General features: G+C 42.1%; 1 protein-coding gene across 3 annotated transcripts in view; it reads left to right on the forward strand.

Moving 5' to 3' along the window:
* Positions 1-14458, forward strand: part of LOC132407605 (uncharacterized) — a 134723-nt gene that overhangs the window by 49006 nt on the left and 71259 nt on the right. For all 3 annotated transcript variants that reach the window (XM_059994370.1, XM_059994379.1, XM_059994360.1), the window contains exons 3-4: positions 446-598; positions 13338-13486. In XM_059994370.1, the coding sequence (XP_059850353.1) occupies positions 446-598; positions 13338-13486 (302 nt within the window). The remainder of the gene's footprint in view (positions 1-445; positions 599-13337; positions 13487-14458) is intronic.

Consider the following 14458-nt stretch of genomic DNA (forward strand, 5'->3'; position numbering starts at 1 on the left):
GGGCAGGTCGATGGGACTAAGCAGAGTAATAGTTCAGCATGGACTAGATGTTTCTGTGCTGTAGTGTTCTATGACTCTATACTTCCCGATGAAACAGAAAAATATGGTGACTGTAAAAGGAAAGTTGAGTCGTTTTACTCAATGGGGATGTATTGGAAGGCCTCCGATCCATTGTCATCACAATTGATAGGCTCCAAGGGGTTACGTAAAGAGCCCATTAGCAAAAAAGCAGTATAGTTAAAAAAGGAGATTTAGGGAATTTTAGATTAGTTTGAAGACAAAAATTAAACGTGAAAGATTGAAAATGCAAAATATGAGATAAGATTGTGGCAGTTTAAAAGCATTATATTTGATCTCAGCACTGATGGGGTGGGTAGTCAAATTCAATTAAATTTTAGGTGCTGCAATTTAAGTCACTGCGATAACTCTTCCCTTTGCTTTCCAGTTGATACTTGCCGGGCCTGAGACATCTGCAGATTCTCTGCCACCAGTCACTCTGAAACCGCTGCTAATGACAATCCGAGATGAGCGGTACATGTATGGAAAGGAGCTGTATGTCTGGCATGTTGCTCTGAACAATGAGGACATTGCAAATTTAGTAAGTTTAAATATTGACTCTGTTCTGCTGAAAAGTCCTGGGCTTTGAAAGAGAAGTAATAAATCACAGTATTTTGAGGGATTAGCTGTTTGCAATTATAATACCTAATTAAGTCCAGTAATGGGAAACATTACTAAATGCAGCACTATGATATACTGTTCAAAAAGGGGTTCCCAACCTGTGTCCATGGAGCCCTTGCTTATTCATATTGGTCCCTGGCATCAAATCAAGTGTAATTATTATTCAAACCATGCAAAGATACAGACAGACAGTCAGACAGGCATATTTTATTGATCCCGAGGGAAATTGGGTTTTGTTACAGTTGCACCAACCAAGAATAGAGTAGAAATATAGGAAAATAAAACCAGAAATAATTAAATAATGTTATTGAATATAATTAAATAAATTAAGTGAATTATGCCAAGTGGAAATAAGTGCAGGACCAGCCTATTGGCTCAGGGTGTCTGACACTCCGAGGGAAGAGTTGTAAAGTTTGATGGCTACAGGCAGGAATGACTTCCTATGACGCTCAGTGTTACATCTCGGTGGAATGAGTCTCTGGCTGAATGTACGCCTGTGCCTAACCGGTACATTATGGAGTGGATGGGAGACATTGTCCAAGATGGCATGCAACTTGGGCAGTATCCTCTTTTCAGACACCACCGTCAGAGAGTCCAGTTCCACACCCACAACATCACTGGCCTTACGAATGAGTTTGTTGATTCTGTTGGTGTCAGCTATCCTCAACCTGCTGCCCCAGCACACAATAGCAAACATGATAGCACTGGCCACCACAGACTCATAGAACATCCTCAGCATCATCCGGCAGATGTTAAAGGACCTCAGTCTCTTCAGGAAATAGAGACAGCTCTGACCATTCTTGTAGACAGTCTCAGTGTTCTTTGACCAGTCCAGTTTATTGTCAATTCGTATCCTCAGCTGAACAAGATAGTGTTCCTGTGGGGCCAAGGAGCAAAACATTCAAAATAGCAAGCATACATTCAAAAATAGTGAGTAACATAATTCAAAATGTCCAGCAAAGAAGCACATTCACTTGGAAAAAAAACATATGTAGTCTAAGACCCTGAGCGACAATGTCCGGCATCACCTTGTCCAGCTCTGCCACCAACACCAGTCCTGTTACTCTGATCAACGAGCAGCTCACTGATGGAGTAGCTCTGCGGTACCCAATGTTCTTGGAGTGGAATTGTCTTTGGATCATTGGAGAAAGGTTGGAAACCCCTGCTTTACAAGCTGAATAAGTCCTACTTCCATTACAATAGTTTTAGACAAATCATAATTCATTATGATAGGGTGAAATATGTTTCTTTTTATTTGGGAGCAGCTGATGGTTGTGAGGATTTGGGAAGTAGAGGAGTAGATATGAATTTGCTGGAAGTTATTTCATGGCATTAAGTGTAAAAATTAGATTTTCATGGAATTTTGACTTCTTCATCCTTCTTAAACTGTACACTTTTAATTTCTCCTGTCAGAATGAAATGTCTATTATTCTTCACTTCCAACACGTGGTAATGAATGAAACATATTACCAAATGACATTGTAGTCAGACAAAGGACTGTCACTGTCACACTCAATAATAATTCTCAGCATTGAACTGGTCATGGTTTAAAGTTTAATCTTCTTCTGAAATGTTACACACAGCTTGTCAATCTAAAATCCTCACTCAGTTTGATCACTCAGTCACACCGTCGCACAAAGAACTGCCTACTCTGGAATTCATTTGAGAGAGAATGGATGCAGCAACTTGATTGCAGACAGTCTACTCGGGAGAACAACACCACACTCAAAGAGTTATTCAAGCAAAGGCGGAGCTGAGAATAATTTTATCCTTTATTCATTGGTTTGGGAAAAGAAGGCAACTTCAGAGTAATCACAATGCTGGAGTCAGTGAGTCCAACTAGAAACACCAGCTCAAACGCAAGGAAGTCTGCAGATGCTGGAAATCCAAAGCAGCACATGCACACAACACTGGAGGAACTCAGCAGGTCAGGCAACATCTAAAGAAAAGAATAAGCACCTGAAGCATTGAAGAAGAGTCTTGGCCCGAAATGTCAACTGTTTATCCTTTTCCTTTGATGCTACTTGCCCTGCTGAGTTCCTCCAGCATATTTTTTTTGTGTATATTGCCTTGGAAACACCAGCTTCCAGCTCTATGAACTTCACTGTGTCTCATCAAATGTAAAAATCACTCGCTGAATTCAATGTGGACTCAAAACAGGGACCAGACTAGCTGAATCCTTCACATTTAAGAGGTATTGGAAGGTACTAATGTGGGCAAGTCAGAGTGATATAGATAGGCACCTCAGAGAATGCGGGTGAGTTGAAGGAAGTGCCCATTTCTCTGCTGTACAACTCACTGAGTCTATGACTCAAAGATGTCCCATCACTTGTCGATGGCATGAAATGTTTTTTTTCTTGTTCTCCTAAAGGTTCTAAACCAAGCCTAACTTGAAGAATTCACCTTGAGGAGCGCTCAGCAGCTGCCTGCTTTAGATTATTTGTGGATCCAGGTTCAATGTTTAAGTAAAATTTATTATCAAAGTGCATACGGTATATATTATAGTTTACTATCCTGAGTTTACTGAGTTTACTATTCATTTTATGGATAGACCATCACCCCTCTCAAGGAGGTGTCTGATGTTTCTAGGCAACATCTTACCTTCTCCAAGCCATTAATAACAAAACAAATGGTGACATACAACTTTTCCTTGAATAATCATTATGGTTTTTCTGATCTGTGCCTTTATTGAAGTGGTCCTGTTGAAACAACTCTTGCTAATTCAATGCAAATGTCACTAATTTAACTGACTGAAAGGCCCTAACCATTATAAGATGTTTATCCCAATCCTTTCTCTGCCTCCCAGTTAGCATGATGTATATATTCTGTGCATACGAAGGATGTGTGACTCCACAAGCAAAAGCTGTTGCCTTTAGAACTCTGGAAACTTGTTGAAGTTTTCAACTTAAAAAGCAGAGCCTCAATGTTTCTCTGTTCATCTTTCCTTTGAGTAGTTTCCTCACTGATCACAGTTGGCCATTTGCATCATATAATGTAGGTAATATTTTCCCCTCCAACTTTCTAGCTACTACCCCATATCTATCACCCAACTTTCAACATAACAGTGACATTATACCCAAAACTCTACACCTGCTCCTCGTTTACAATGAGCCACTTGCCAACCCAGCCAGCTCTGGATTACAAGCTCTCGCATTTCCTTTTCAAACACCATAAATAACACATCAAAACAGGGAAAGTCATAAGGCTGTGTTGCAGAGATGGGTGAATTATGGTACCAACAACTCGGGTTCAGCTCTGGGTGACGTGTCTCAAAAGACTGTTGAGTGCTGTATCTCAATAAATAAATAAATCCCACCACTAGCTGCAGAGAGTGTATACGTCCTTCCCATAGAATGTATGGGTTTCCTCTGTGTGCTCTGGTTTCCTCCCATAGTCCAAAGACGTACCATTTAGAAACATAGAAAATAGGTGCAGGAGTAGGCCATTCAGCCCTTTGAGCCTGCACTGCCATTCAGTATGATCATGGCTGATCATCCAACTCAGAACCCTGTACCTGCTTTTGGTAGGTTATTGGGTGGTTGTAAAATATCCTGTGATTAATCTGGGATTAAATTGGGGGAGTTACTAGACAGCGTGAGGGCCTGTTCTATCCTATATTTCAATCAATCAATCATTCAATAGGCGTGTTTGAATTTTCAATGTTAGTTAGTATCCATAGATGATCATTGCAAATTATTGCCTCTCTTTAGCCTTCAACTTTCCTTGTCTAAAACCTTTGTAATACTTTCATAGAACATAGAGATATACAGCACATTACAGGCCCTTTGGCCCACTATGTGGTGCCAACCATGTAACCTACTCTAGAAACTGCCTGGAATTTCCCTAACACATGGCCCTCTATTTTTCGAAGCTCCATGTACCTCAGAGGCTCTAAAAAGAGCCTATTGTATCCGCCTTCACCACCGCCGTCGGCAGTGCATCCACGCACCCACCACTCTCTGTGTGAAAAACTTACCCCTGACATCCCCTGCTTCCAAGCACCTTATAGCTATGCCCCCTTGTGTTAGCCAGTTCAACCCTGGGAAAAAACCTCTGGCTATCTGCATGATCAATGCCCCTCATCATCTTTCCATCTCAACTTTGATTTGCTTCAAGGATACCATCTTAGCCTTCCCAATGTCATTTTATCTACCAATGTATTTGCTGCGATAATTTAGTCAGCCATCTATTTATTTTTCTTGAATTACATCAATCATTTCATGAGATAAGATTGTCCAGTAGTTGTGTAGGCCTGAGACCCGTTTTTCAGTGCAAATGTACATAATCGTTTTCATAGGTCAATTATTTCTTTTGCAACCCCGTTTTAACTGCACATTCAGAGCAGGTTAATATCTGTTGGTGTTTCATTAATATCTAATGTAACCGATTCAAATCTATGTTAGATCATTTCCTTTCTGGTGATATTTTCCTTCCACATTTGTGTTTGAGAATACATTTGAATTGCTGTTGTCCTATTCAGAGCAATGGGAAAAAAATATTGTTTAATCTATTATTTCCATAATCCCTTTAAACGATCAGTTCTGCATTCAACACAAGGTCCTGGTTACTAACACAACCTTGTTCAATTAGCTTGGATCCTAGAACTATCAGAGTTGGACACCAAGTAGAGTCAGAGCGTTAGTGACAGAAACGTGGGTTCAATTCTGATCTTGGGTGCTGTTTGTATGGAGTTTGCATATTCCCTCTGTGCCTGCTTGGGGTTTCCCTGGCTGTTTCAGTTTCCTCTCTCAGCCCAAAGATGAGTCAGTTGGTGTTTTAATTGGCTATTGCAAGTTGGCCCTGGGGTGTAGATGAATGGAAGGATCTGCTGGGAGGGTGGTAAGAATCTGGAGATAATAGGAAATGGAATTAATTTAGGATTAGTGTACACTGGGTGGCTGATGTTCAGCAAGGACTCATTTGGCCAAAGGGCTTATTTCTGTACCGTTTCTCACGATTACTCTAATATGTCATGCTGTTGTTCTTTGTGTTTTAATTTCAGAATCCCAAAGATAAATATTGTGGGATTAACAGGCTTTGCCAGGTTAAAAAGTCGTCCCCATTAACTCCTTATTCTTTTAAGCGCAGTAATCTGCTCAAAGCGGAAACCACTCCGACTAAATTAAACACAAGAAAATCTGCAAATGCTGGAAAGAGCCTAATAGACAGGTATATGGAGGAATTTAAGGTGGGGGGTTATATGTGAGGCCGGGTTTGAGGGTCAGCACAACATTGTGGGTGGAAGGGCCTGTAATGTGCTGTACTATTCTATGTTCTATGAAACCAAGCAACGCACACAAAATGCTGGAAGAACTCAGCAGGCCAGCCAGCCTGTATGGAAAAGAGTAAACAGTTGATGTTTCGAGCCAAAACCCTTCATCAGGACTGGGAAAAAAAAAAGATGAGGTCAAGTAAGAAGGTGTGGAGGGGTGGGGAAGAAAAAGAAGAAGGTGGTAGGTGATAGGTGAAACTGGGAGGAGGGGAGGATGAAGTAAAGAGCTGGAAAGTTGATTAATTGAAGAAATAACAGGCTGGAGAATGAGGAAACTGATAGGAGAGGACAGAAGACCATGGACAAAAGGGAAGGAGGAGCACCAGAGGGAGCTGATGGGCAGGTTAGGAGATAAAATAAGATTGGGAAACAGGGATGAGGAATGGTGAAAGGGGGAACAATTACCAGAAGTTCTGGAAATTTGAGGTTCATGCCTTCAGGTTGGAGGCTACCTGGGTGGAATACAAGGCAGTGCTCCACCAGCCTGAGGGTGGCCTTATCATGGCAGTAGAGGAGGCCATGGACTGACGTGTCAGAATGGGAATGGGAAGTAGAATTGAAATGGGTGGCTACTGGGAGATCCCACTTTCTCGGGGGAGTGGAGCATAGGTGCTCGGCGAGGTGGTCTCCCAATCTACAGTATGTCGAGTCTCACCGATACACAGGAGGCAACACCGGGAGCACAGGATACAGTACATGACCCCAACAGACTCACTGGTGAAGTGTCGTCTCACCTGGAAGGACTGTTCAGGGTCCTTAATGGTAGTGAGGGAGGAAGTGTAGGGGCAGGTGTAGCACTTGTTCCACTTGCAAGGATAGGTGCCAGAAGGGAGATCAGTGGGGAGGGACAAATGGACAAAAGAGTCCCTGTGGAAAGTGGGTGGGAGGAAAAGATGTGTTGGTGGTGGGAACCCGTTAGAGATGGCTTGGCTATATTAAATTTGAGCTTCCTGAAGGCAAAATCTTAACTTAACTTCATCACGATAACTTGAAACCTCTGCCTGTTGGTACGGTTTAAATGCTTGAAACAAGATCTCTTGCTGCATCACTTGTGTTTCCCAAACCTCAATCCCACCTCGTTTTAAAAGGTTTCAATTCACTGCAGTGCTGTTGATGAGCCCAAGGATGTCCCTGGAGAAAAACATTGTTTCATTGAAACCTCCAAAGCCACATTCACAGCTTTCCCTTAAAACAATAAATGTCAAAAAGGATCCTAATGTTTTATAGTATCTAGTGTTTCATGAATGTTAGATAAACAAAATCAGATAAATGTTGGATTGAATTATTCAACAGTTGCCAAATCTAATCTGAGTGAAAACAAAAACTTGCCTCAGTCAGTGCTCTCTGGTTATTGGCCTCTTCACTCAGAGACAGGGCTCCTTTTAATCCCTTCTCTTTAACATTTTGATAATTTGGTGCAAATTTTAAATTATTTTAAACAGGAAAGCTGCTGGAAAAAAACTCAGACAGATTTGAGAACTTCAATGAGTGGGGAAATGTCTGTGGCAGTGTTAAGTTTCCTAAACTGTATTTTTCATCAAAGTGTTGTAGTCGGGGGAAAAGTACACACTCAGGACAACAACTACTTTTTCGGGGTTTAATTACTTTATCTGTTTTAGATGTTTAAGTACCAGAAGAGGGTCTTAAAACAAAACGAATGACTTTACAATCAGGTCCTGCCGTTATAATCTCTGTTTAACCTTCAATCCACACACTGTGTATCGACCAATTGCATATGCAGTATAAAAATACAAAGAAAATCACACAACACTGATATAGTACTAATACAGTAGTTGTAATTCTGAAGGAACACAATGCAAACAACATTAGAATCCCCCCAACCCTGTATCTTACACATCGCAGTGAAAAATGTAAGCGAGTACATCTCATCTAAGATGCCTACTACTTTTTAGTCCACACGTGCTGACCCCCCGAACGGAGACTACACATTCACATTACGCTGTTACGTGCACAATCAGTCATGATACAATGAAGTTAGACAAAAGGTACACTTCGGCACAACTTTTACAAGATATTGTCTGGTAGTTAAATTACAGAAAGACTGACCTACTTGGCCGGTGAGGAACTTTGCAAGCCATGCTATCCAGTGTCGAGTTCTTTACTCATGAAAATCTGAAGCATCCACATGTAAAACATGTCAAATTACCGATATTCTCGATTCGTCAACAAGCATAAACGAATTCACATGGATATTGTAAATTAATGTTCACCTTTCCTCACCCAGCCCAGTACCTCTGGGGGTGGGGGGGGGGAGGTACTTGATTCCAATGCTCTACCAGCTTTGGCAGCAGAAAGCAAAATGGTCTCCTCGCTATCCCGCGCATGCGTAATGATGTCACCATCTCCACTTAAAGGCACAGATAACTATTCTAGCATTACCCGGATGAATGCCTAAGTACACGTTTTAACGATAATGAATAGCATTCGATGGTCACCCAGTTACATAAGCAATAAATATTTAAAATTCTAATGTGTAATATTTGTCCTTACTCCAGTTGATTCCATACCTTGCTAAATTCTAATTATATTCACGAACTTGCTCATGTTCTGGGCAAAGATGTTACAGTGAGTTTATTAAGCATCAGAAGCTGTTTGCCTGCTGTGTTTAGTTTTGTCCAGCCAACCCAAGATATCAAGCAGGATTTAAGAAACTCTCGTGTATAAACTCTCAATTCAAAAACTAGGAACAATATGCTGGATGATTTAAGAAGGAGCTGAACCACTATTTGACTTTGTTAGTGATTGTATTATTATAAGTACAAGAATTAACTCTCTATATAAAAACTGATCTCTGACATCTCCCTTAAACTTCCCTCCACTCGCCTTAACAACTCTGGTATTAGCCACTGCTGACCTGAGAGAAAAACATCGAATAACATGTTATAATTTTATACTCCTGAATTCTCCAACTTAAGGTAACCTTCTCCACCTCTGTCCCTTTTCTCTCTCCTTCTGATCTACCAGTTTCTCATACACATAGCCCAGCAGCTCCACTCCCATTAACCTATTTTGGCCAAACATGATGAAGTGTCTTGGCTCAAAATATCAGTTCCTTATTCCTCTACATTAGGGGTTCCAAACCTGTGGTCTATGAACTATTCAGTTAACAGCAGGAGTCCATGGCATAAAAAGGTTAGAATCCCTGCTCTACATAGATCATGCTTGACCTTCTGAGTTCTTCCAGCATCGTGTATCCGTTACCCTGCTCTATTACCCACACACCTCTCCCAGAGAGTCCCCACACTCTACTGTTCCCACTGTTTTCACCATCTCCTGATTTGCTTCCTCTCCAATCACATTCTACCATCTGCAGTCCTCATTGCCTCTGTCTGTGATCGAGGCAGAGCGGGGGGAGGAGGATAGATAAGTTTACCCCAGGTGCTCCAGTTTTCCTCCCACAATCTACAGCCTTGTCCTTGGTTTTCAGATCCATTCATCACCATCATCATTATGTGCCCTGTCATAAGACATGGACAATCATGGTCTATGATCATAAGTGTTCTTGGCAAATCTTTCTGCAGAAGTGGTTTGCCATTGCCTTCATCTGAGCAGTGCCTTTACAAGATGGGTGATGCCAGCCATTATCAATACTCTTCAGTGATTGTCTGTCAGGCTTCAGTGGGCGCATAACCAGGACTTGTGATATGCACCAGCTGCTCATACGACCATTCACCATGATCGGGGGAGGGTGGGGAGGGAGGTCCTTCCCTAGCGGAGGGAAGGAGCACCTTACACCTCCTTTGGTACAGGCGTATCTACACCCTGCCACTCAGAGGGCGAGTAGGAGTCAAATCAGGGTTCGTAATGAGGTTACAAGAGCAGGAGCGGTTACAGGGAATGAAGTGTTTGCTTTGGAATAATGGGATTGCATTGAGTCAAAGGGCTGACTGGCCTCCTCTGGGGGACTGGTCTGAGAAGGCAGCGGATGCTTTGGTGGAGATCTTTCAGAATGCCTTAAAGCAATCCAAGTGGATTAGAAAACACCGCTCTTGATCAGCAGCAACACGCAGAGCTCTAGAGGAGTCCAGCGGGTCAGTCAGCATCTGCAGTAGGAAATAGATAGTCAATGCTTCAGGTTGAGACCCGACATTCGGACTGGAAATCAAGAGGGGAGATAGCCAGTACAAAATGGCGTGGGGGAGGGTTGAAATAAGAGCTGGCAGGTGTTCAGTACATTCACATGAGAGGGGGATGATTGGAATGTAATAGAGAGGGAGAATGGGAATGATGTAGGAATCTGGGGTTGATAGACGGAAGTGACAAAGGGCTGAGGAAGATGGAATCTGATAGGAAAGGACAGTGGATCATAAAATAAAGGGAAGGAGGTGAAGAAGGGAACTGGAAAGAGGAATATAGGTGATGAGCAAACGGAGAGGGTGGAGGAGTAGGAGAGGGGGTGAAGGGGCTGGTGGAATCAAGGAAAAACGAAGGATGAATATCTCCTGACTTGCTGAGTTCCTCCAACATCTTTGTGTGTAGCTCCAGACTTCCAGTATTTGCAGCTTCGTGTTTCATCACACGAGGAAGATGGAAAAGAAGGAAGGTTAGATAGTCAGAGCTCCCCCAAAGTGGAAATGGGAGCATAGCTTAGGGTGAGAGGGTGGGAGTTTGAAGGTGGTTTCTGAAGCATGTTTTTTTACAGAGAGGGTGGTAGGTGCCTGGACGTGAGGAGGCATGTGTTTAAGAAACACATCAGTAGGAGGAAATTGGGAGATACGTGCACTTGCAAGCAGCTGTGCTGTTCGACAGTCTATCATGTGGTTGTGATAGACACTGGGGCTGAATGGCATGTTTCTGAGCCATCTGTGTTCCATGTTTAAGGCAACTACAGGCCATGTAGGCAAATTCCTTTTGTTGGCAAAATTCTGGAATCAATTAGTAAGGGAATGGCAGAAGTGCCAGTTTAAAAAAATCTCACGGTAGTGGATAGTCAGGGTGGTTAGATGAAAGAGAAATCTGTCGGTTTATTTTTAGAAGTGTTAACCAGCCAAACCGTATTCTTTTGGATTTTCAAGCAAGTAAGAACATACCATTACCAGAAGTTTCTATTACAGAATAAAACCTCAGAGGGCTGGGACAATATTAACCCCAAGAAGAATAATTTAAAGAACAGGAAACACAGTGGGAATAACTGGTTTATTTCGTGGTGGCAGACTGTTACCAGATTGCAGCTGATAGAGAGATGCTGAAAAGCTGGCTTCTGGAATGGAATGTCAAAGTGCAAGGATAATTTTTAGGAACAATAAAAAAACTGAATAATTTTCCACACTATTTTGCACCGATGCTCAGAGGGTTTTGTTGTCCTTATACAGGGATCACAGAGAGCAAATATGTAAAGAATTAAGGTTTTATTGCAAGGGGATTTGAGCACAGAGGGGAAATAAGTTTTGTTGCAGTGATGCAGTGCTGTGATAAGATCAATACTGGGGTAACTGTTGCACTCCAAATCTGTGGAAGGAAGCCCTTTTCGGGAGCTAATGCAACTAAATTTCAGAGAGAGAGTGTTATCTTTGTTAGCCTTTGTATATTTTATATATAGTTTTAAATATAATTTTTCTAAAACTGCATGCTATTTCTTTATTCCTCTGAATGCCTGCAGAAATGTGAATCCTAAGGTACGCCTCTGTGCACTTTGATAATTAATGTACTTAGAGTTTTTCAACTTTGGAAAATGAACTTGAGGCTGCAGTAAATGAATTAGCCATGACGGTGGCGGGACAGAACACTGTCATATTAACAACATTGTTCATCACTCGGAAACGTTCCGATCATGGGGAGAGTCCGAGAGTATTATTCGACCTTGTGCCGCTTTTCCATTATCCTCCATGGGCCTTTTCTCTTCTAGCCTCTCCCGAGAAGTGCAGAAGTGATGTTTCGGAGGTGGGTGGGCATGATATCCTGGCTGTGAAGGATGCTCCTTTCTGGAGATGATGTAACAAAGCTCTGGAATGAGGGTGTTATGATATGGGGGGGGGGGTGAGAAGGTGGGGAGAGAGAGAGAATGCTTCAGTCCTTTAGATCTGGTGAGAAATGACTTGTGTTACATAGGGTGATACTCAAAGGTTATTTCCTTTGACTGAATAGATAGATGCTATGGTTCATTATCTAAGGCAGGGGTTTCCAACCTGGTGTCCATGAACCCCTTGGTTATTGGTAGAGGTGTATGGCATAAAAAAGGTTGGGAACCCCTGCTCTATAGGAAAATGATCAGCCTCGTAGGTAATAGGTATTGTGGCTCATCACAATTTTCTGTTCCAAAGGCTATGAATGTCTAATTGTTGAGTGCATTAAGATTTTGGGGGGAGCTCTCAGTGAATTTCATTATCACAAAGAAGGCATGGCAGTGCCTCTACTTTCCTAGAAATCTGTGTACATTTGGCATGTTAGCAAAACTTCGACAAACTTCCAGTGAAGTTCTGTAACTTGTATAGATCCATAGTGGATCCTAGCTGGTTGCATCACAGCCTGGCATGGAAGCACCAATGCCCGGGAACTGAAAAGGCTACAGAAGGAGGTGGATATAGCCCAGTTCGTCCCAGGCAGAACCCACCCCACAGTGGAGTGCTGCTACAAGAAAGCAGCATCCATCATCAAAGACTCCCACCACCCAAGCATGCTCTCTTCTCATTGCTACCACCAGGCAGGAGGTACAGAAGCCCAAGATCCCAGAAATAATTATCCTGAACCAGTGTGGATAACTTCATTCACCACTGCTCTGAACTGATTCGACAAACTGACTTTGCAAAGACTCTTTGTAATTTATGTTCTCGGTACTATCTTTATCTGCCCAGTCTGCCTTCTTTGCCATTAGTATTTGTCAGTCTCTGTTTAAGCAAAATATTGTATTGTATTTCTTTTGTTCCCTGTAAATGCCTGCAGGGAAATTAATCTGAAGATAATATATGGTAACATATTCCTAATTGATAATAGATTTGCTTTGAACTTTTGAACTTTGGAAAATGAACTTGAGGCTGCAGTAAGTAGATCAGCCTTGATGGTGGGACTGGCTTGAGGTATGGTACTCTGCATTGGAAGTAATTTCCTATGTCTTTATATCAAGCAGCACTGCCCCTCTCTCGGGAGCATTCTGATCACACAAAGGAGTGAAAGAGCATTATTCTACCCAGTATTGCTGTTCCAGTATCTTTCGTATGCTTGTATCTTTTTGCTTCTCTCAAGAAATTGGGAAGTTGGGAAGCGAAAGGGCATGAAGCCCTGCCTTTCATGTGGTTGGGTTGTGCACTGGCCAGTGTCTTCCTGAAATCTGCACTGTGTGAAAAAGCTACAGTGATATTTTAGATTTATATAATGTTTTCATATTAGTCATGCCGGCTTGTTTTATCTGGGGCTGTTTTTGACTACATAGGCAATAATTCTCGAACTCCGTGGACGGACATCTTATCCATTTTCCAAAATTGAACTGTTGGATTGTGGAATTGATACCTGGTCAATTGAAAGGCTTGGGAAATCTCTCAATTTTAGTGTGTTGACTTGCATTGTTCTGGATTACAATGAGTAAGTATACAACTTCTAGTATTGAAGTATAATTTTATAAAAATGCTTTTGTACATTTAATTCAGAGTGTTGTGTCATCATTGCAAAGGCTCACAATAGGAAGTTGAATATCACCTTCACTACTCACCTGAAGTGGAATGCAGCATTACGTTGCTAGGCCCCAAGCCCTTGTATTATAATACGTGAAAGGTCAGTTTACAGAAGAGAATGCCTTTTCTCCTCTAGTGACTCCAGTGCCGTTGTTAAGTACAAGGTAATGCTGTCCATTTGTCCAACTTGTAAATCCCTACAAGAACCCAGTTGAAGCATGTGAGATATGAGTTTGTTAGAAATTATGGGGTTTGGGCCTTTTCAGGAACAAGGTGAAAAAGGGACTAGAAAACTCAATTACCTCAAATTCCACTGTTTGTCCCCATTCTAACCAGTTTTTACAGGAGGACTATCCAGAGTGACCTGACCAGCTGCATCAGCATCTGGAATGGGAATTGCAAGGCATCTGACCGCAAGTCCCTGCAAAGGATTGCGAGGTCTGCTGAGAGGAACATCAGGGTCTCTGTCCCACCCATTAACTGTGTACGCAGGGCCCTTTGCATTGTCCGTGATCCCCCCAACCGTCCAACTGTCTCTTTGGTCCCCTACCATCAGGCAGGAGATACCACAGCATTAAGACAAGAACTGTTAGGATGGGAAACCGCTTCTTCCCCCAGGCCGTAATGGTACTGAACTCCCAGCCAGCACCCAGGTCTCATCACAACACCACTATTATACTGTTGACTTTTTAACTTGTGTCATAAATGGGCCTTATTATTTGTTAATTTATTTGTGATAATATTACTTTAAGTGCCATGTGTATGAGTTATATGTACTTTGACATGCACCTTGGCCCCAGTGGAATGATGTTTTGTCTAGTGGTACACATGTGTATAGGTGAATGACAAAGAACTGAACTTGAACTTGTACAGTACACCCACC

Source organism: Hypanus sabinus, chromosome 2, assembly GCF_030144855.1.
Source record: "Hypanus sabinus isolate sHypSab1 chromosome 2, sHypSab1.hap1, whole genome shotgun sequence".
NCBI classification, from domain to species: Eukaryota; Metazoa; Chordata; class Chondrichthyes; order Myliobatiformes; family Dasyatidae; genus Hypanus; species Hypanus sabinus.